This window comes from Vanellus vanellus (genome assembly GCF_965231255.1).
Source record: "Vanellus vanellus genome assembly, chromosome: 1".
NCBI classification, from domain to species: domain Eukaryota; kingdom Metazoa; phylum Chordata; class Aves; order Charadriiformes; family Charadriidae; genus Vanellus; species Vanellus vanellus.
In genome coordinates this window covers 44,861,135-44,884,594 of record NC_138905.1, presented here as the reverse complement: position 1 = coordinate 44,884,594, position 23,460 = coordinate 44,861,135, and the positions used below count along the sequence as shown (strand labels likewise).

The 23,460-nt window shown below is 36.8% G+C and overlaps 1 protein-coding gene across 1 annotated transcript in view; it reads right to left on the bottom strand.

Annotated features, from left to right (window-relative positions):
- Nucleotides 1–22,278, bottom strand: part of PTPRQ (protein tyrosine phosphatase receptor type Q) — a gene marked incomplete at its 5' end in the record, with an annotated part of 144,630 nt that extends 122,352 nt beyond the window's left edge. The window contains 14 exons of the mRNA XM_082488741.1: nt 25–131; nt 654–804; nt 5,707–5,836; nt 6,017–6,147; nt 7,651–7,911; nt 9,121–9,390; nt 10,042–10,326; nt 11,968–12,252; nt 12,388–12,574; nt 15,923–16,140; nt 17,172–17,426; nt 18,168–18,303; nt 18,913–19,050; nt 22,231–22,278. Of these exons, the coding sequence (XP_082344867.1) occupies nt 25–131; nt 654–804; nt 5,707–5,836; nt 6,017–6,147; nt 7,651–7,911; nt 9,121–9,390; nt 10,042–10,326; nt 11,968–12,252; nt 12,388–12,574; nt 15,923–16,140; nt 17,172–17,426; nt 18,168–18,303; nt 18,913–19,050; nt 22,231–22,278 (2,602 nt within the window). The remainder of the gene's footprint in view (nt 1–24; nt 132–653; nt 805–5,706; nt 5,837–6,016; nt 6,148–7,650; nt 7,912–9,120; nt 9,391–10,041; nt 10,327–11,967; nt 12,253–12,387; nt 12,575–15,922; nt 16,141–17,171; nt 17,427–18,167; nt 18,304–18,912; nt 19,051–22,230) is intronic.
- Nucleotides 22,279–23,460: the final 1,182 nt, after the last annotated feature.

Below are 23,460 nucleotides of genomic sequence, written 5' to 3'. Positions count from 1 at the left end.
GTTATTAATAAATCATGAACCTACAGGTGCTAATCCTGAGGACAGTGGGGTGACTTCTTCTTAATCCATTGGTTGTCACAATACTGATTAAGAAATCAGTGCCTGGCAGAAGACTCTCAAATTTGTACATTCTACAAAGATTAAAAAAAGAGATTGTGTTCTTTAGGATTTAAAAAATGCATGTTATCTTCATACGTTAATTCTTTATAGTATTATGGATATTATTATATATATGTGTATATATATTTTATATATGTGTGTATACATGTGTATATGCTGTCAGTCAAAAAATATTTTAGTATGACAAAAACTTAAATACAACGCATCACACTATGCTTCACAACAAGTTCAAGTTCAAGTAGAAAGTCTTAAAAGATTAAACTAGACATCCAGAATGACACGGAGATTCTACTGGTGCTCACTCCAATGTGGTATTTTGTTTGCTTTTCTTTGCACAAACATATCATATGAGATTTGTAATTTGTTAAAAAATGCAATTCTTAAAAAAATCTTTTTTGACACAGATATAGTAATGTATATCAACTAGAACACCAAATACATATAAGTAACACTGCAGGCTACCTATTTTAAAAATACAGTGAAATATCTGTTTTGAGTTCATGTCAATTATTTTTAAAATGTAATTCTCATACCTTACACTGGAAGGTAACATTTTCTCCTCATTGAAGACCTTACTGTTTATTGAAATAACATATCCATCAAACGTATTTTGGGCTGGTGGCCAGGTAACAGTTATTGATTCAGAGTCTCTGCTATAGTTCATGTATTTAACTGCGCTTGGTACTGTGTGACAATAAAAAAAAAAAAATTACTTTAAAAATGCATTTTAAATTCATTACTTTATGAGAGAACTCATCATCAGAATGCAATGAAAACTCCACAAAAATGTCATGTAGTTGCTTATCTCAAGGACATACAAACTAATACCGCTACAGTAATGTGTATAGGGACTTCCATTATCCAGGAGATCCAGAGCCAAACTGCTTCCTGCTCTGTAATACTACTTAGTGCAGTTCTGACATCACTGATGTGGAGTTCCTCAAAAAGGGACAATTGCTCAAGAAAAGAAATGTCACTGTAAGATGTAACATACTGGGCTGAGACCAAAGTCCCCACTAGCACAATCTCTTGTATTGAACAGAGGCCAAAAGCATATGTCTACAGAAAAGCAAGACTTGCTCAGAGTGATAATCCCCTTCAGTCGTCTCCCAGAATGCAGTTTGCAGCCCAAGGATTTCCTGAGCCAAAGGTGATTTCTCTGAATTTAGTAAACCTCAGCAGATTTCTTTTTTTATAAATGTCTTCAGTTTCCACTTGAACCTATGACCACAAAATATCACGTGGCCAGAAATTCTGCAACTTATCTATAAATTTAATAAACAACCATTTCCTTTTCCTTGTTTTCTAGTTGCTCTCTTCTAGTTTCAAGTCCTTAGTTCTTGTAAAAGAAATATCAGTGAATTATCATTTCTTATTCGCTCCATAATTACCTCTCCATGATTTATCCTCTCACAAATTATTTTACATTACATCATTATTCCTGTATCAGTTTTAGCTCAGAGGTTCGTTAAATGCAAAACATTACGTATCTGATAATACTTGCTGCCCTCCTAGGAGCCTTTTCGATCGCATCTACTATACTTGACTTTTCCACATTAGGGACCTGCTAGAGGAAAATAAAACATGCCAGACCCATCAGCCTGAGAGAGGCAAGGCTGCTGCCACTCCATGTCCCAGGTCCAACCAGCAGCAAGGCTGAAGCTGTATTCCCAGCAGGTACACACACACAGAGCACACATATACATCACACATGTACACACATATGTAGCCGACCACACAGATTGCAGACAGGCACGGAGAGCACTCACACAAACACAGACAGCACCAACAGCCTCATCCTGCTCCCCTCTCTAGCTGAGAGAATGGAGGTCCACTAGTGAGAATACTGACATACATATGTACAAGGTGGATCTCCCCAGCAGTTGGGCTCAGGCACCCAGTCTGCCCAGTAGATGACACTGGATCCCAGTCTCTCCAGTTGCTGGCATCTGGACATACGAGCCTCTGAGGTGGCATCCCTACTCCGGTTGCTGGACCATAACACACACACAAACACACACACAGAGCTGGCCAGGACTTCCCAGGTCCCAACAGGTGACCCCCCCGTGCTCTCACCCTTAGAGATACACAGATAACCCTCACACTCAGAGCTGTCCCACCCACCTCCTTGCTCTCAGGCCACTTCACCTACACACCAGCTCATCTGGCTGGATGTCACTAGTGGTCACACACTCACTCTCACACCGGCACTTGCTCTAGATGCTGTACCACAGACACATGGGTCCTCTGACTTGCAATCTGAATCCAGTTGGTGCACTCATGCTCCTGTGTGTGTACGCACACACAGAGGGAATGGGGAAGAGTTAGAAAGGGATTTAATAAGATAGGACAGATTGTGCTGATCAGATGCAGGGCACAGTCAGACAAGCAAATTGTTTACATGTGATGAGTTGTTTTTATCCCCTTAGCCCTCTATTTTCCCACACTTGTTCTTCTCCAAATAACATAATCCCTTCCCTTTTCCTGCCTTTAGTTCCTCCCTTAAGCACCCCATAATAAGTTCTGTGTAATCCCAAACTGCTTCTCCCTGAATCCCATACCATGTCCTACACCTCTAGGCAGCAAGCCCCCTTAGTCTGAAAGGTGATGCAGAGAGCTCCTCCCGATGACCTGTTTTGATGGGCTCCATGCCTGGACACAGGGGCTGAGGCTCTCCTGAGAGCCCTGGGAAGGACCTGGACAAGGTGTTCATTCCTTAGGAGTCTGTGATTCGGGTTCCTGCCTGCCACTGTGCTTCTCTGGGCTTGTGGAGATGGACCTTTGAACACCTCTTTTGATGGGCCTGGGAGTAGCCTGGCAGGGTATTATTTGCTCTCTCCTTCTTGCCATTGCCTCTCTGGGCTCCTCTGCGAGTGTGCAGGTGAACTGTTATACAACCTAACAAGACCAGAACTGCATGCTGTATTCAAGAGGCAAGAGTACCTGCATTTCTATAGACAATACAGTGATGTTTTCTGGTTTGTCTTATAATCTCTTTTAACATCCCAGCTGTTTTTTACTCTGCTGCTCAGCTACGTGCTGATTTTTTCAAGGAACTACCCATCTTATTCTCAAGATACCGCTCCAGAGATGCAACAGTCAGCTCAGATCTGACCATATATGTGTGAGGTTTGGGTTATTTTTGCCTTGTGTATCACTTTACTTTTATCTACACTGAATTGTATCTGACATTTTAACATCCAGCCACTGATGCATATATGGTCTTTCCACGTTTACTTTTTGCTAATTCTTATTCTTACTGTCCTGAGTAACTTTACATCAGCAAACTCTGTCATGTCTGTGTTTGTTTACTTTTCTATATCATCTATGAATGTGTTGGACAGAACAGGTCCCAGAAGTCACCTGACAACCTCCCTCCACTGTGAAAATTACTTTTATCTTCTATTCCTTGTTGTTAGGTCAGTTTAAGACTGGCTGCTTTTTTAAGAGCCATAGTGACGGAATCTCACTGACATATTCTTTGAAATCCACACAGCATATATCAATTGCATCTCCCTTAGCATGTGTTTGGTGACTCCTGGAAAGAATCCAAAGATGGTGTCGTGGTTTGGGCCAGACTGGCCACTGAAACAAAAAACAGATGCTCTCCCTGAGCTCTCTCCCCCAGGAGAGGAGGGAGAGAGAGAAAGAGATTTAAGAGTTTAGAAAAGAAACTAAACTACTTTAATGAAAATATTAGAAAAATAATTAAAATAAAATAAAATAACGAAATATATATGAGATATACAAAACCATATCAAGCTCCCAGAACGATGATCATGTCACCAACAGGCACAGGGAAAGTCCAAACTGGACTCAGTGACAGACAGGAACTGGATTATGGATCTGGATTCAGGAATGCACACATCGGGATCAAAGGAAGATGAATAGACAGAGTCCTCCTTGGACACTGGCCATTGAAAAAAGAGGGCTAACCCTTTTATCCCTCAGCTTTTATACTGAGCATGAGGCAGACGGGATGGAATACCCCGTTGGTCAGTTTTGGGTCACCTGTCCTGTCCGCTCCTCCCTGCAGGTGGGACTCCACTATGCTTTTCCGCTTCCGACCCTCGAATGGGGCAAATAACAAAGTTAGCTGGCCTTGGGTGTTATAGTAATAAGTGAGAGCCTCTCTGCATACCATTCCTTGGAATAAATTAGAAACAATCAGGTTTTACCTCTCTGGGAGCAAACAGTGTCTGGACAATATGCTATTGATTTCAGAGCCTTCAGTTAGTTAGAAGAGGCTTAGCTGCAAAGTAAAATTACTGAACAGAAAATTGGTTCTGTTTTACCTCAAACCAGGACAGATGGTTTTGAGGCTTACTTTCCCTATATTAGCGATATCTTTCCTTGTTCTATGGCTAAACTATAAGATACTATGTAGTTTTTTATTAACTCTAACTGGATGTACCCTTGGAGTGAAGACAATGACAGAACCAAGTGCTGTTCTGCTGAGTTACTCTGCTAGCCAAGAATAGTGACACTGCTAGTCTGGGCCACATTTTATCTAAAACTAATGACCAAAACTCTTTTCTCTCCACACCATGAATCCCTACACCCAAGATGAAGGTACCATTTTCCCTTGGAGTAGGATATCTCAGTATATCTATGGCACTAGACATTACTGGAAACAAAGAGCAGCTCAGAGACTCTGAACTCTCTTTTAATGTAGTTTCAGTGGAATAAGAATATCATGCTTATTGAAAAAAAAAAAAAAGAAGCAACAGTGAACTAATACGACTGAAATTATTGTCTCAAGACAGTATGTGAAGGTTACTGGCCTGAGTACTTACTTTCTGGTGATATCTGAATAGATTTATTCACAGTGCCACCAAAAAGAAGCAACATAATTGTGTTACAAGTGAAAGCCTGATGTGGACAGAGAGGAGAAACATAATTCCAAAAATGAGAACCCTTCAGAATGAACATACTTGCTGGAGAGAGAAAAAGAAGCAGAAAAATCTGACTTCAAGGGATCTTAATTTAGAAAGGAAAAAACTAACAATTAAAGAATGTGTTTTAAATGTATAATGGAAGCAAGCTTCTAGCAGCTAGGAGAAGAACTAGAACAGAACAGAACTGTGCTGCTGACAATAAAATGTCCTAACGCAAAGTAAACCACATGTAGAAAACCCCAAATTTAGTCCTGATGAAATGGGAAGCCAATGAGAGACCATAAAACTAATTTAGGTCTGAACAGCTAAGTGTTTTCAAACTCAATACTGAAGTGAGATATCAAATATTAAACAGAAGTCTAAGAAAAAAGACTTTTTTCTCTAATGTTGGTAGCCAGACAGTGTGCAAGTATCAGTTACTGGAGTGTACCCTGCTTGAATCATTATGAAGTTAACATTGGTAATTCATTTTAGAATGTAACCCTACTCAAATTCACATCTTTAAAGGACACAAGCAGTCAAAGACTAAGGAAAATAACAATGAAAGAGAATAAGGAGAAAATTATGACAATGATTGAATTATTTTTCTCTATTTGAGACAAAACTAAAATTCAAGGAACAGTAGAAGAAAGCAAGACACATAGATGGAGCAAAATAAATGCTGAATTTGACAACACTGTGGTCTCACCAGTCTCTATTTCCTTTGTCACAAAAATACTGTCTCTGAAACCCTCCTTTTCTGTTCGAATTGCAAAGTTGTACAGTTTACCAGGAGTAAGGTTGGAAAATGTTGCTGTTTCTTGCTTGACCTTTTGGACCTAGAAAACCAAATACAGCTTTCACAGAACTGCTTGCAAAATTTACTTATATTATGTAAATGGTACCTCCATTTATTTTAATAGGAGACACAGCGTTTAATCTAACCTCTGATTACTTAATAGAAGACTTTAAAAAATAATTGCTTTGCTTATACACAAGTGGTCTTTTAAAAAACATACCCTGAAAGCACTTGCACAATTTATACACGTGACTTCATATTGATGAAAATCTCCACCAGCACGGTCCCAAGCAATTTGTATTGAAGTGTCTGTAATGTGACCTTCTCGTATATTGAGTGGAGCTGCCAGACCTACAGAAGCACATAAAACACATTACTGTTCAATCCAAGACTTTGTTCAATCCAACACTTTTTTGTGGACACATAAAAGTGAAGAAAATCAGTAACTGTTTCAAACAAATAGAGGGCAAAATCTCATCTCAGGAATGCAAACACACGGACATTCCAAAATAGGAAAATTGATAAAGAAAAAATAGATAATATTGCCACAATTCAAAGAAAATTGCTTGCTTGCTTATCTTGAACTCACATGGGGCTGAACATGTATTTCTCCCTGAGGATAGAGCTGGCACTCCTAAGAAGAAAAATCCTCCATAATGAAGTTAATCCCACCAATACCACCACCATAGTGCTCAGAATGTACCTAAATTTTGTCAAGCAGCTCAAAAAACTGGGTAGACCAGGCAAAACAAATACACTTCATCCCTAATTAGTACAGTCTTGTATGATACAATTTAAATCACGTTATGGAGGACCTTCCATTCTTCTCTCCGTCTCTTTCATACCCACTACAGCTGTTTCTGGCTGGAATGTACAAAAATTTACACTTTTCTAAGAAAAACTATAGATGTGAGGGGTCAGGGGTTTTTTTCTTCCAAGTTTTTAGGGATTCAGAAGAGACAGACCAAAACTAAGTTTTCTAAGGGAGTTTCATGCTAAATTTAGGAAATGCTTTCAGAAGATCCATCAAACCCCAAGTTTTTATTAAAATTATATTTTAAGAAAAATCAGCTTTCAAGGTTTTCACTATTTGGGGAAGAATTTTTCTAGCCTGCCCTCATTCACTTCTTCTTTCTTCCTTTCTTCTTTTTATCCTTTCTTAACATTTCCTTTTATAACTTTTCTACTCTGAGAGAAATGAAATAGAAAAAAATTCCAAAGTAAAATGGTAGAACAGGAAAAGAAAAACTTATGGAAGTGTAATTATCATAAAACAATAGGAAAGTCAAAGCATAGAATTTCAGCAGGTGTCACTAACAGTTTTTAAGTTCTTACTAAAATTCATTCTTTAAAGGCCTTGCTAGAAGGAATGCCCTTCCCATAATACTTTTTTGAATGTCTTTGTGTTTGAATTTATTATCTTGAAAAATGGTAACCTCAGTGCTTTCATTATTTGCTTAAAGATGCACCTGGAGGACGAAACTTACTAATTTCAAGACACAGAAATAATTCCATTGATAGTAATCTTCTTGACTAAAATAAATGGTAAAAATGTGGGGGTTTTTCCCACAAGGACAACAATTTAATACAGCCTCAATTCCTGAAATACTTGTTAGACATTTTTATAGAATTGATATAAAACCCCACAGTTTAGAAAGTTTAGAAATGGTCAGGGATAGTTATAGTCTTGTTTAAAAACAAGCTACTGTTAGTATAATTATTAATTGCTTACACAGCTATATCAAGGTGATTTTTAAATAGCCTGTCTTTTCTACTGCAATGAAATAAAGTTAAGAGTTCACAAATCCAATTTAATATGGTGCAATTTTATAGGAATAAACTTAAAATACTCACATGTTTTTACACCAGATACATGGTAAAAGGAGCTCAACATTTTTCCACTTTTTGTGGAGACACAGAAATCATATTCTGTTCCTGCAGTAAGGTTTTCAATTGTTATTTTACCATCGCTTTTTAAAATGAATGTCCCATTAGGTCCTCCTTTACTTGCAACATATACGCCATCAAATACTCCAATATCAGGCATGCGAACAAATAATACCACAGCATTGCTATATAGCAAATAAGGAACTACAATTTGAACAGGCTTGGGTTCTAAAAGAAGAAAAAAAAATTGCCACGTGTTAAATCAGTTGAAAGTAAATTTAGTGAAAACCACACAATAAATCTGAAGCAACTGCCCTGAGAAATATGTTTGCCCATTGCAGACTCATAGCTACCATAATAAAACAGGTCATTGCTCAGAAAAAAATAAAAAACCTGATGGTTTTAGGTGTTTAGTACTAGAATCCTAAAAGCATTTGACAAATGATTTAGAAATGAAAGCAAGTTAGCCTTCCAAAGGTATCAGTGAATTACCTTTTCAACCACAACTGCATCAGGAAGGTAAGTCAGGGTAGCTGAAAAAATGTATAGAAAGGTACATGTGGACAGGGAGATGAGCATGGAGAATGAGATACATTTGATGAATGCAATATTGACGTGTTTCATTTTATTCTCTTACAGCTGGCTCTGACACCTGTGAAAAATCCCATCTAGAATTTTCTGTGATCTGTGTCTTGAATGAGGTATTAATTCTGTATAAAAGATTCTGAAAAATACTAAGCCTCCTACCCTCCAAAACACTGAAATAATTTTGAAAAAAATGACAACACAGCATTTCATATATCTATAACCTGACAGCTGCAGCCTTTATATACAACATGTGTAAGTGAATCCTGCCTGTTCATTTGACATATGCAAAAAATGTATACTCTGCCAAAAGCATTTCAATATCTTGGTAAACTATGACTAATAGGAAAGGCCCTTTGATAAATGATGTAAAGTTTTCATCTTTCAGCTACTACTGCTTCTAACTCTTAAAATAATTTCCCATTTCTCTCACCAATAGCAGGTTAATTTGTCTTTCTTGGTTCACTGAACACCTGATGCATCTCCAAAAACAAACAGTCTGTTTCAACCTTTCAGACATTCCAATATTTTGTTATTTCACTGCAAATCAATGATTCGCTCAATTTCTTCTGTCAGCGGGAACAGTACTCCCTGCTATCATCCTCACCACAGTTAAATAACATTCAGCACTACCAATGTGTTTCCCAATGCTGCACCTCTTTGAAAGTTAACAGCATCTGCTTTGCTGTTAACAGCTAGGATTGGATCAGTACATTTCGCATTCTAATTTTCATCCTTGGCTATTAAGCAAATCAACTTGATCTACCAAGTCTGTTAGATAATAGTAATGATAATGAGACTGATGTTGTGTGTATTATAGTCAGTTGTTTCCACTGTTAAAAAATATCTTACTTAAAGTGCATTGAATTGTTCTCAGTTCACTCATATTTCCATTATTTACACTTGCCACAGCTATTTCATAAGCCATTCCAGGAATTAGGAGATCAATCTTAAATTCTTCTGTATTGTTTACTAAAAACTTCATAGTGTCACCAATGTCTGAATTAGGTTTCACTTGAATGTAGGATTCCTGACCCTCTTGTGGCAGCTTCCAGTGAAGGATTACACTCTCTTCTTGTACATCCTCTGGGTGAATATAAACAGCTGTAGGTGGACTGACAGCTTGATCAAAGAAAAAGATGTCAGTATGAAAATACAGTTCAAACTTACTATCAATTTACAATCACTTACAAATGATGTCTTTTGGTTTATTTTTTTCTTCTAAAAATGTCATAATTTTAAAACTACTAATTCATTTAACTGTTTCTTTAAATAGTTTGTAGACAACCACCTGTTACAGGCAGATTCTGCTTTCTGTTTTCTCATAATAGGGACTTACTTTACAAGCATATTCCGTTCCATTGGATATATACAGGGTATCAAAGATGACACAATCTGAGTCACAGTATCTATGATTAGAAAAATAATCTGCCCTCACCTACAAAATTTGAGACCTCATGATAATGTTTCTACTTTGATAAAATTAAATATAGAAATCATAAATATTTATCAAATAGGATGTTGCTTCTATAGCACATATTAATGTGCTATAAGTAAGTCGATAAATAAAGGGATAGGTACATTCACTCTCTGGAAGGTTCTGAAGGTTAGAATCAGAAAATAGAGCAAATAGAAAACAATTCCCCCGACCTTCCCCCAACACATCCCAACAAACCACAATCTGTACATGGCCTTAAAAATATTTTTGTGCCTTGTATTTTCAATTTAAACTCTGTCTAATAAAATAAAACCTCCAGAAAATGGATACATCACCTGTTGTGATTAACACAGGCTTCTCATGGCAGCTTAGAGTTCCTTTTTCTGCTACATTCTGTAAATATACCTGATACTGATGATAAGGTTTTACATTTCCTATTACTATTGAAGCCTTGCTTTTTTCAACTGGTAACTGTTCCCAGATGTTGCTTTCAGTATCCAAAATGTTGATGAGGTAGTACTGAAAAGAAGCACTGGATGAATGCTGTGGAATCTTCCACTTTAAATGTATTTCTTCAGATGAAACATATGTAGCCTCTAACTTCTCAGAGTGCAATGGTCCTGTTGAATAAGATTAGAAATAGAAATAGGATAATAGCTTCTGATATGTTTTACCAATATCTAACCTTTTTTTCAAATTCAGCCTGAAAAGCTAACAGTACACACTTACTTACATAAATGCCAAATAGTAATACAGCAAATCAAACAAAGCAATTTTGACTGTATATCTAATATCGATAGGCAGGCCAATGTTCTATCTAATTGAGATTTTCTGAATCACCCAGCTCTTTATGTAGAACTCAGTCTCCTTGCTTAGGTTCTCTCTCGTATTTCAGCCAGACCAGAAACATCATCTATGACAAATGGTATGAATTACCCATATTGTTTAAAACCTGGTACTAATTGATTAAATGGCAAAATCTACTGAATTTCAGAAAGTATAAGTGTTCCACTTTTATCAGTCATTTTAAAACAGTTCTTCATTATGTCTCCTGCACCTTCTGCAACAATTCAGTCTCTATTCTCATAATTGGTAAATCATTTTTCCTTGCCTGGGCAATCACGTTTCTGTAGATAGCAATGTTGCAGCTGAAAAGATGATTTCTGAGGTAAAATATGTATTTGCTTCTCATAGAAGAAAGCAGAATATCCTTCCTCCATTATAGAGGTAACTTGGATTACAAGGCTTTATATACAGAAAACAAACCGTCAGATTAGGGACAAGAGAAGCTGGTAGGCACAGGAGATGGGAGGACTTTCAAGTGCACTAAAGCAGCCTGGGGAAGAAGTAGTGAGCTCTATAAAATGTACTTGGTGGAGAAAAGGAACAGTTCTTTCCCCTAAAGAAAAATCTGTATTTTGTTCTAAGAAAATGGATCTCTGTCTCATATATGGACTGCCTTGCCAGAATTGGTAAAAATGTCAGGGCAGTATGTTTTCTTTAACTTTTGCAAATCTGAATATTTTCCCAGTACCACAGGAACGGGAAGAAAATCTGCACCTAAAATTGTGTCCATTAAGTAATTTTTCCTTCAGTACATGCCCATTTGATCACCTTTAGACACAAAGGCATTTTTCATCTCTACCAACGGGCAGGTTTCATTTGGCTTCATTCAGTTAAATTTTATTAGAACCCAAGTTAATTGGTTCAGGAACTTTTCTTATGCCATACCTCATCATGCAGTAGGTCAAAACACAATGTATTTTCACACCATGAAACTTGTCTTAATCTTTACTGCAGATATATAGGGATATCTCTGTTTATTCCAACAAAATCTTTTACTTCAGATTGGAACATATGTTTCTGCATTTCATCAGCATAGACAAAAAATACCTTCCTGCTACTCTGACTTCCAGCTTTCCCTTTGGACATCAGTATGAATATTGTGAGTAAAATTATGGTAAGAATAAGCTTTTAAAATATACTTCACAGAGACAGAATTTGTAGCTGGCTTTCTACTCATGGCCACTGAAAACTCCTGAGCTTTTCCTCATCAATCTCAATAAAGCATTTTAGCACAAAAGCAAAATGAAGACATTGGAATCCACTACACCAACTGGTCATCCTGGATTCAGAATTCATGTTCAGAGTTATTCATATTTTCAGACAAAATATCAACAAAAGGAATAGTGTAGTTAAAGGAAAAATATAAAAAGCATATGATTATCTGGTTATTACTGTTATTTATTTTTGTAACTTACTTGTTTCTACCTTCAGAATCGGACTTAAGATAGTCTGTGCCCCTTCTGGGTTCCTTGCTGCTAATAAAAAACTATAGCAAAGGCCAGGAGACAACTGCACAATTTTTGTTTGAGTTGTATTCACAGGCAAGGTCAGAATGTATGGTTTCCACAGATCAAAATAGTACTTAATTATAAGTGCAAAGCCTGACTTAAGCCATATGTCCATATCACTCCACATAAATACAGCTTCAGTTGTCTTGACATCATGCACACTAAATGTGAAGTTTTCCGGTACCAGAGGTACTGAAAAAGAACACCAAAAATGAAAAAATCATTGAAAAACATGAAAAACATTTTATATGTGCATCTTCAAAGATACACTTAATTGGGGGAAGGCTTTTAAAAATAAATGCAAAAGATTGGAAGAAATATAGTTACATTCATATTCACAAATATATGGTAGTTGAACATAACAAAAAAATCCTGTGAAGAAATAGTCTGGACCAGTGGGATGTCTCTGAAGGGCATAGCAGTCAGTTTCATTTTCTGGTATCATTGACAAAGTTGAGATACTGGCCTTTAGAAGATAACGAGATCCATCTGTCCATAAGAGCTGACCTTCTTCCTGCATTGAAAAAAAAATTATACAAAACCTCCATGTTATTTTTACATCGCATTGATGAATTATTAAGGCTTTTGTCATTGCAAGCATGTCTCCTAAACATCCAAAATTTACATACTTCATTTATGCAAATTAATTATATAGGAATGCTTTGAATGAAGTAAACATTTCAGTGTAAAATTCTATCCCTTCTATTACAATAGATTACAAGGTAATAATATAATATAATAAAAGCCACATAAGGCTAATGTAGAGTGTTTGATCATTACAAACAGTCCTTTAAAATTCACCATTAAGTAAATAATCTAATAATCATGGATGACTTTTTAAAAATTTTATTCACTTAAAAAAATTCATTCAGTCAAAATTATTCATAAATTCCATCTGAAAGCAAAAATAGTGTAGCTGAAAAAAATCCAGGGCTAGATTCACAATCAGATGAGGAAGTGCTGTCTTTTCCCCTTTCTCCCGTTGGCCGGTAGCTCAGCAGTAAGGACAGTCACTCACACCTGACTCCAAGTTTTTAACCTTTGAGGTACTTTCAGTTTCTCCAGCAGAACCCTACAAATACTAGATTAGGACAATGTGATATTTTGAAGGAAAGATGCTTGTAGAACATGCTCATAGCACGACAATAACCCTCTAGTGGGAGACAGGTTTCAGTTTGAACTGCACTAACATATACTAACATCTACAGGGGATTAATAAAAAACCCGACACATTTATGCATGATATTGGAGCACTCTCAGGAGGTATACCAGCATAAGTGCTTTCATGCACAGCAAGTCTGTGGTCCTACAATCTAAGCAAATACTGTAAGCACTGTAATGGAGCAAAGTTGATGTATCACCATAATTTTAGACTTCCATTGCTTTTCTGTTTTGTTAAAGATATTCAAAAGTGGGTAAGGGGAGGAGAAAAAAGATTTCATGTTTGTTGAGAATAAGCCTATTTTTTTCAATTCATCCGTTGAATTGAAAAAAAAAAAATCAAATAAAATACTGTGATGTCTTTTGTTTTCCCAAGAGAGCGAAGAAGATTTTCAATGGTATAAAATTATTCAATTTAACTTTCAAGAGGACTTGTTTGTCTAGCCTGCCGTTTCAAAAATACTATGTAGATCAATGCATATTTTTTTCTTATACTGGTCTTCTGGGGCACCAGAGTTAACTACAAGCACAGGAAGCCACAAGATGATATGATACACACCTCCGTAGCAGAGCTTGTAAGAGAAGCCTCAATAAACAGACTTTGGCTACCTTTTCCACTTCCTAACTCTAGAACTGCACAGTGTCAGGATGGATGTGAGGGTATCCCCAAAGCTCTCCATTCATTCTTACCCAGCACACTGACCTACATATCCAGCATCCCTGTTGTCTTTCACAAGAATGCTCACCCTCGTCAGTAAGGGTATGTATGTAGATACAAATGTAGATACAAATCAAAATAGGGTTAAAGAAGGAGAAACTGTGAGAGTAAAAATGCTACAGAACTAATTCTGCTCACAGTGTTGCTAATTTTTATGAGTGTCACAGTGCTTGGCAGTCTTCCTAAGGCTGCCGAAATCTTCTGAGCAGGTTATAGTCTCAACTTTCATTTAATTTAATAGAAGATTTCAAGTCCCATGGGTACTAGGAGAAAAAAACTTGAAAACAGAAATTTAACTCCCTACTGGTTCAAATATGAAAAAGAAAGCAAAAATAATTGAACCTGTATTTTTTAATCTCAGATTTTAAACAACTCCTGCAATTCCTAGCATATGTCCCATGATCTTTGAACTCCTGGGGTAAGTATAATTTGGTGTAAATACAATTTTGAGCTCTCATAAGATGAGAGCAAATGACAACAGTGACACTTAGAAGGACTGTAATACGTTCACGTAGTACTTGAACACGCTAATTAAATACAAATATTTAGGAAAGAAGTGCTGGAAAAACAAGTATTTTATTATTATCCCTTGCTACTCTTAAAACAAGGTACTCATCTAATTCGTTTAATCGACTAGACTCCCACAAACATAAAAATACATGTAATGATTAAACTGTTGACTAACAGACAAATTCCAAATGGGCAATTAACTCTTTTCTGTGTAACTGGTGTTTAAAAAAAAAAAAAAAAAAAACAAACAAAAAAACCAAAATACCTTCCTAGCACTCTTTTCAATCTGCAAAAATGTTACGGTTTCATGGGACATCTATTTCTAGCAGCCTCTTACAAATACTACCTTATTTCTAAAATACAAAGTTTGTTAAGATTAATATCACTATGGTGTAAAAATTACAGAATTCGAAAATCTCATGCATAAAACAATACTACATGTAAAATGCATATATTATTGGTGCTTTACTAACCAGGAAGGTTAGAGTGCTTCTCTAACCACAAACCTAGACACGTTTATGTTTCCTCAGTTTGCATGTTATTTCCACTCTGACTTGTTTATGTAGCCCCATTAAGTTATTTAACAGAGCCTGCAAAAAGAAATTTTGTCTATAACATCACTTACCTCCTGCCCTTACAAATAAAGATCACTTTGTTTTTACTGTTTTTCACAGCACTTCTTTTAAAATTAATTTGACCAAAACAATATTAAAATTAAATTTCAGAGTGTAGATTTTCCAAACTGAAAAGCAGTGGCTTCTTCCCAACCTTCAGATACTTACCACTAAAGAAGTTTTCATTAAGCCCAATCACAGGAAGACTGGATCCCCCCACATTTCTGGCAGAGTGCCTCCATCTTTCTGAAAGCTTTCCCAATACCTTTATATATCTCTGTAGCTGTTCCCAAATCACTCACGATTCCACAATGAGTCATTTAATAACAGCAGAGCTGGCATTAAGAACCCTCATATCCCAAATATGAGGAACATGAAACTTTTAAAAAGTAATACCTTGCTCCAGTCCCTCTTCCACTGGCTACCCAGCATCCATCCTTACTGGACAGACCTTGCTAAGCTCAACACTCAACATTTCAGACCCACATCAAAACTGAGAAAGCCAACCCCAGACTTTGATATCCATAGTAACATATGTATAGAATAAGATTTAAAATCTGGTAATGCAGCACCACCTAGAGGTAAAACAATATCCCTGTGAAGCACTCGCACACACAAAAAAGAAAAATTAAACAGATTATGTATAAACTATATCTTTTTTTCCCATCTGTGGCCTGCTAAATATTTTTGGTATTTCTAACTAGGTAGAAATAATGATTCCTCTTATAACTACTAGCAACACAAAAGAAAAACAACCAATTTACTGCGTACTGGTTTTTATTGCAAAGAATTGGGCTCTATATTTCAAAACTTTCCTGCTTCTATTTATGTAAGAGCAAAGAAGATAAAACAGACTGACCTTTAGGTCATTAAGACCTGTCCATAGCATGATTATTTGACTAATTGTCTGGAGATAAGACAAAATAAAACCACGTTCTTCTTCACTCCCTATGTCAAGAAGATGTGCCCCTTGTGAAGACGTTTCACAAATTTGTTGTGCCACCTTCCACGGCTTGCTCTCCTTACCCATTTGGTAGCAGCTGCTTTGGAATGCCAACCACCCCTGGGAACAGGTGCCTATAGGTGAACAAGGACAGGATTTTAAAGATATTCTGTACCATTCGTGGCAGTGGTACAATTCAAGATGTTTTATAATTACACAGACATTTTGATGAAGATAGCATTAAATTAATTCAGGATAGCAAACACCAAAAAAAAAAAAAAAATCAGTAATTATGAATCAACCCTCCTTCAAAATCCTGAGGGTCTTAAAAAATCTGACTGCCTGAATTAAAAGAGTATCAACTACAACCCACTGAAGAAAGAAAGAAAAAAAAAAAAAAAAAAAAAAAAAAAAGAGATCCATTGATTTTTATCCTACTCTAGGAAAAAAATTGTTCTTTAAGCTTAGTTTCTGATGGTTCATTTTTTAAATTTTAGAACTGAAGTTATCAAGTCATTCTTTTTTAATAGTTTTGAGTTTAGGAAAATAATTATTTTGCTGAATTTGAGCCTATGTGATCCTTTTTTGTGTGTGTTCCTAATTTTAAAGATTTTAAATTACATTATCAGAGTATCACATTTAAAGGAATGAAGTTACACATCAAGCCATAGCATCCTCAGAATCCGGCCTCCATCAAAGTACTTCTAACAAAACAGCACAGGTAGGTTAGCCACTCAGCAGCACAAAACCATCACTTTGAATGCCAGCAAAAAGTGTTCCAAATCCCCGTCAAATTCAGGATCTTCCCTCCCTTTTCATTGAAACTATATAACAAATTTAATCCATAAACTCAAATAATTACAATGCTAAACCTCAACATTCACTTGACTCTATTTTAGACTGCAAAAACTGTAGTTAGTTTAAAATATTTGCACAAAAAACCTTGAATTGTTGCTCCTAAAAATACTAAGAAATATTAATTAGAAATAACCTTTCTATGGCATTAACATTCAGTTTATTTCAGCTTTCTAGGAATGAAATAATCCACATCTATTAAAAACTGTAAAATGGAATACAGGCCTTTTACAATTTACTCTTAACTCTTCTAGAAAATATGCAGTGCTTCCTTGCATTCACTGTGACTACAACAAACTCTAATATATACCTGTTTCAGCTTGAACATCCAGGGACTGAGACACATTTATAAATTCCAGATGTAATTGTTCAAATATAAACGTAAATGTATATAATGTGGCAGGTGTCAAATTATTCCATACAAAAAATCCACTGGGTTTTTTTATAATCTGAGAAGTACCATTCAGGGAAACTGAAACTGAAAATTCTTTGGTCATTGTACTGCAATTAAAAGATGCTGTAGTAGCTGTCACGAATGTTTTGATGTCATTTTCTGAAATTCCACCTAGCAGACCAAGAAAAAGATAAATACTGTCTTTAGCACAAGGGAATAATTAGCTCAAAGTTTTATTGCATCAATATTATTATTTTATTCTTTTAAGAAGTGATGAGGGATACACACAGCGGGGAAAGAAAGGTAGTGTCAAACCAGAAATGTCTTACTAACCAATTAAGAAAGTAATTCTCTTTATTGTCATGGTATGTAAACTTATGTCTGAAGCAACCAGAAATAAAACCACACAGTTTAAGGAATGTTTAACTGTAGAGGTACATACTTTGCTAGAATATCAACTAAGTAAAAGATGTCAAGTGCAGTAACATATTAGTAGCAACCATGAACTAATTATTTCCTGTAGCTTGCTGAACTCAGCAGTCAGTGGCTGCTGCAATGTTTTCAACTATGTGTTTTTCATGTCATGTTGACATGAAATTGCCAGTCTTTAAGTAATTTTCTCAATGATCCTCTTTTATAAATCTCTCCTCCTGGAACTACTGTAGTATAGCAAAGCCTATAACATTTAAAAATCTCCCAAACTTTTACATCAGTCCCATATTGCAGAATTGTTACACTAACCAAATGAGTTATATAGAACTATTCCTTCTACTTTTCATGTTTGAAAACTCTGTTTTCATGCAAAGTTTCTAAATACGTGACTAAGCTCAGGATTTCAACACCTACTTCTTTAGTCTTCAGTATTAGACTAACTATAATGATACCAAAACATTTTTGTGCTACTCTACTTACGTGTCTTAAATGATTTTACACTTAAGGTTCGGCCATTTTTTAGGGATTCTATTGTAATATCATACTTCTTATTTTCCTCAAGCAGAATTGTAGTACTGACAGGTTTCTGTTCAACTTTAGAAATGTTTCTTACATTCTGCAAGTTAAAAGAATTTCTGGATGTAGTGAAAGTAATTAAAACACAATTCATAAATGATCCTATGAAGTTTTTTAAAAGGTAGCCTATATTGCAGCACATCAAATTTAAGTCTGCAGTTAAACTGAAAAATACCCAATGCATTAAAAACAAAACCTTTTAGAAATCAGAAACTATTAACACCTTCATATTAAAATCCCCATATTTTCAAATTCCAGAACAACCTGTGCTTAAAATAAGAACAACGGCCTCCCACAGAGACCTGGGAGTAGTGTCTGTGCCACTCCTGGGGAGTTAGATTCCTCCTTCTAACCACAGTACCTTGAAAAACTTGCATATTCTTAACTTTGGACATATACCTAGCTATTCTTATTCAACCAGGATACTCAAGGGTCCTTACTTAAGTCCCACTGGCTTCAGTAGGACTCTGTAAGAGTGCACATAAATGACATGAATTACAGAATTCAGTACAATTTTTCCAGATTTTCTCTTTATTTGCTATTTTACTTTTTTTTTTTTTTTTAAACAAACACACAATGCTATTAACTACTGGTATCTACAGCTTAAATATATTTGGAACTACTTATCACTTAGATTGATGAAATTTACTTTTTGACTGAGAGCATCAGTGCACTGGTATGTTACAGTATAATAGTCTGGATCCTCTCCTTTGGGCAATGTGGTCCACTCCATCAAAACTGCTCTAGCAGGCTTTTTCACTTCGTCACAGTCTAGACTCTCTGAAACCTGTAACAGAAACATACATGAATGCAACTTAGTAGAAAATGCAGAAAATGTACCTCTAACTAAATAAATTATGTCCATTTTAACTACTTTTACCTAGGATTTGTCAGCTAGCAACAGTTTTTATATGGACCAGTTTCACTAGCCCTACTGTGTGACACAGAGGCTTCATAATTTTTTGCAAGTTCTGCAGGTACAGGTTCTATTTTTCTTTCTCTCCCCAGAGGTGGCCAAACCATGTCAGTTGACCCAAATGTGGGAAAAGAGAAATCTGTCATCATTTTAGAAACGAGGTCAGAGATTTCACTTGCAACGTACATATTGCAATCACAGTTAGCAGTCAGTCAGGAGTTGGAGGTCTCAGTCCTACTCTCACATGGCATCACTTTCGCAACTTCCAAATATCTCAGAATAAGAAACAGCAACCTTCAAGAAGTAAAGAAATAATTTATTAAGCACCTCCCTACCAATCCAATTTAGACATAGCAGTACAAACTTTGTTCAGCATTTCAACTTCTTACAGAGGTCAACTCATTCTAGACACAAGACTTTTGTATTTTTTACATTCCTTTTTTTATAACTGTACTTGCCTTTGAAGGGCTTCGGCTTAGCTCTTTAGAGAAGCAGGTTCCTTCTGTGTTTGAATTTCATTTGGAACCAGAAACTTACAAGTTGCTTCTATCTGACAGGATATAAACCTGAACCACACCTCTAAAATTCAGAAAAACTGGGGTATGTGATGCCCACTCCTATCACATAACATTTATTAAAAGATTGCAGTTCTGTCTTTTAAGTTACATTTTTATTTTCTTTATGAATTGGGATGACAAAAAAATGCCATCAGTTAGCAATGAACTTAAAACGTAGTTCAAAAAACCAAAAGAAACTAAAAACCAAACACAAACCCTAGTATACTGAAATAAAAACTAGGATTTTAATTATTATATTGCTTTACAGGACAACACAAAGTAATCTACCACACACCAAAAAAACTCAAAACCAAACCAAACAAAAATACCCCAACAAACCAAACCATAAAAAGCAAAAACACTCAGTTCTTTTCTATTTTTTAATACAACATACTCTGGAACTCAGTTTGGTTTCAGGTAACTTCCTTTAACTAAGGACAAACTAACATAACTATAAATCTATCAAGAGCTTAATGTTTAGATCATACTTTTAAAAGTATAAACTTTATGAAGTTTATAAAGCCTTTAACCTCTATAAACCCTTTATAAGAAGGTACATACCACCTCTTGGAAGCCCCTGAATTGACACACTAGACTAATACTGATGGCATACACAAAAGTGTTTAAGGAACACTTTTCCAGGAAAAGTAGTAAGCTCTTAATTGATGGGTGTACAGCTGGCTTGCATTCCCTGAAAACAATATAGTCCTGACAATATAAAGGGTAGGAAAACCTGCTTTTAAAGATAATAAAAAAATGTATTTTTGCCAATAATTGAATTAACCATTTTTAATAGTTTTCCACCATCAGCAATATTGTATGCCATTTTACGGTACATAAATACATATTCCTAGACCTAAAACCAAGAACTAAATTGGCAAAGTGTACATAGAAATTTTGCCATGCTTATATCTGATGAGAGGGATTTAGAATGTCCCTTTTTGTTGCCAGCACTTTGTAGGTACTTTTTAGGTCTTTACCCAAGGACTGCAGCAATAAAAAAAAAAAATAATTAATTGACCACAAAGAGCTAAGGTTCAAATCTGTCTTCAGGCTAGCTACACGCCAGCCAGGAGACCTACACAACAAACACTTATTGACTTCTGCTATCGACTACTTCTCAACATATGAATCAAGTAGGCTTCTCAGTCTGAAAAAGAGGCACTTGAAGGGAAATACAACAGAGGTCTACAAAATCTTAAGTAGCCAGAAGTCAGCAGAAATTGATTTTTCATTTTCTCTTCAAGTATAAGAACTGTGAAGGATGAAACATGGCTGGTATGCTCCAAATTCAAAGAAAACAAAAAGAGGCAGCTCTTCACAAAACAAATAGTTTATCTAAAAAAGCTTAAAATGAGCACTAAAAGTTTCAATGGGCTTCAGAGGAGGCCGGACTAATTCATAGACAAGAACTAAACTGAAGGTCACAAAATGCACTGCAACCACATCTGCCTCAAGAAGTCCTTAAGTTGCAAATAATGGGAAACGAACACAGTATAGGTAATTCTCATATTATGCTGGTCTTACAGTCCTCCCCAACGATCTGCTTTTCACTACTTCTGGAGGCATGATACTAAACTTGCTGAAGTCTTTATTTCACCCCATATCACAATCCTTAAGATCCAGGTGCTCTCAAGCACTCTGAAACTGTCAGGAAAATTCCCCGACTAAGGTGGGTCACAGACTGCTGCACGATGGCTTCCACGAGAATCACTTGTTCTCAAGCTCAACGTTGGCCAATGCAACCAAACATTATCTGGATATTCTTGAGGAATACATTGAGAGCAGCAGCATTTCACCACCCCAAATACATGGCTCTCTTCGCTAAAGGAATGGAGTGATATTTGATCAATAATTCACAAAGCTTTGAAATCACTTTTACTGCTAAGCATGTTAAGCTATATGTAAAATACAGACTACACATACAAAAACTAAATATAGAGAAATATGGACAAGACTATTGCAAAGCGTACTAAAAAATTAGGCAGAAAGTTACACGTGGTTCATATGTATGTGGTTCTTTTAATAACATTCAAATTCAACACAAAGGACTAAGCCAGAAATGGCAGTTTCGGATCAGAAAACGAAATACCTTTTGCAGAAGTACGCTTCCTAAAGGCACAGCCAGAGTATACCCCCAGGTACCAAATAATGTTGAATTTCCAGCATCACAGTGGATGTCTCTGCAGTGTCCAAAAGATGACAATTTACACAGCAATATGAGCTAGTTTAGGACTTAAAGATGCTGGGATCTCTTATTTCTTCTGGGGAACAACATTAAACCAGAAGCAGCAGGTAATAAAGCAGATTAAGGATCTCAAGAGGGCTTCCAGCAATTTAAACAGAAGGAAGACTGGGAATGCTCAGTAGCAGTAACTGAGAGCTCCTTGTGACTGCTAGAACGACAAAAAAGCAGTCCAAATCACAAACCATCACTTTTCAATATTCAATTAGAGTATCTACCCATCTTCATAAAAGGGAGCATTTTTCTTACCTTAAATAAGTATTTAAAAAAAATCAGGAGAAGAACTGCTTGATCCATAGAGAAAGAAATCTTGTCGTCCCAGTGTCTCTTATGTGTTTGAATCTCAACAGCTTCAGAATAGAATGGTGTTAAAAATTCTAAGGCATAAGACAAGAAAAACTAACACGTGTATTTATACTTCCCACAGATACAGCAGCAGCCAATGGTGCACTTGAGATTTGCATCTTCCCCTGGCCCTGCCTCTTCCCGGGCCTCATATAAAGTTTCCTGAGATCAACAGAGGGCTGTCCTTTAACTTCGCTGAAATGCGGGTGTGCCTGTTGTTCATCAGCCATTTAAAAGCCCCTTAGTGTAACAACTTTTTCAGGGTTTTTCAAGTTTTACTAGTGATTACTGGATCAAAATTCACTGAAATCAGTGTAACCCTTTGCACTTTCCCCATGGGACTCTGGTTATTTTCCACAGTACACATTTTGAGCAAATTGCCCCTTTGTCAGTGCTCAAAATAAGCCTTAAAACACTTTTCTGGGAAAGTATTAAGCACACCTGCAGAACCCACTGATACGTCTTGCCAGGGTGATCATGAGGAATAAATATAAACAGTGGTAAGATTATAATAATTTATGTTAAATTTGCTCATCAAAAGGCAGGTGCACACCAGTTACAGCACCAGGAACTGCAGGAGCAAGTCTAAAACTGCTAACAGAAAATCCTACTTTTCAGTATAAAAGCAGAGCCTATAGATTTCCTAACTGGCACACAATCCCTGTATTAAAAGACTTTGTCAATTTCCAGTCAGTAACTACAGCATGCCATTCCCGGCAGAAACCTTTCCAGCACCAGGAAGAACTGGGCATTAAAGGCCGACTGAAGAACCGCCGCCAGCTGCGGACGGCGTCCCATAGACCCCGACCCCGACCCTGACAACGGCGGGGACAGCGCTCGGCTTGCGGAGCCCAGCAGGCGGCAGCGGGGGAGCTGCCACCGCTTGCGGCCGCCCCGCGGGCCCTGCCCGTGAGGGAAGCCGACGCTTCTCTTCTATGGCGGAGAGGCAGGGGACGGCGGCCGGACAAGCCCTCCGCGCCGGCCGCTTTCCTCTCCCCCTCCCCTTCTCTGTCCCCACCCCTCATTTGTTCTGGCCTAGCCTGCCCTTTTCCCGGCCGCCGGGCGGCGAAGGGAGGGTCGAGGCAGCGGGAAGGAGGAGCAGCGGGTCCCGCTGGGCTGCGGGCAACGCCGTGC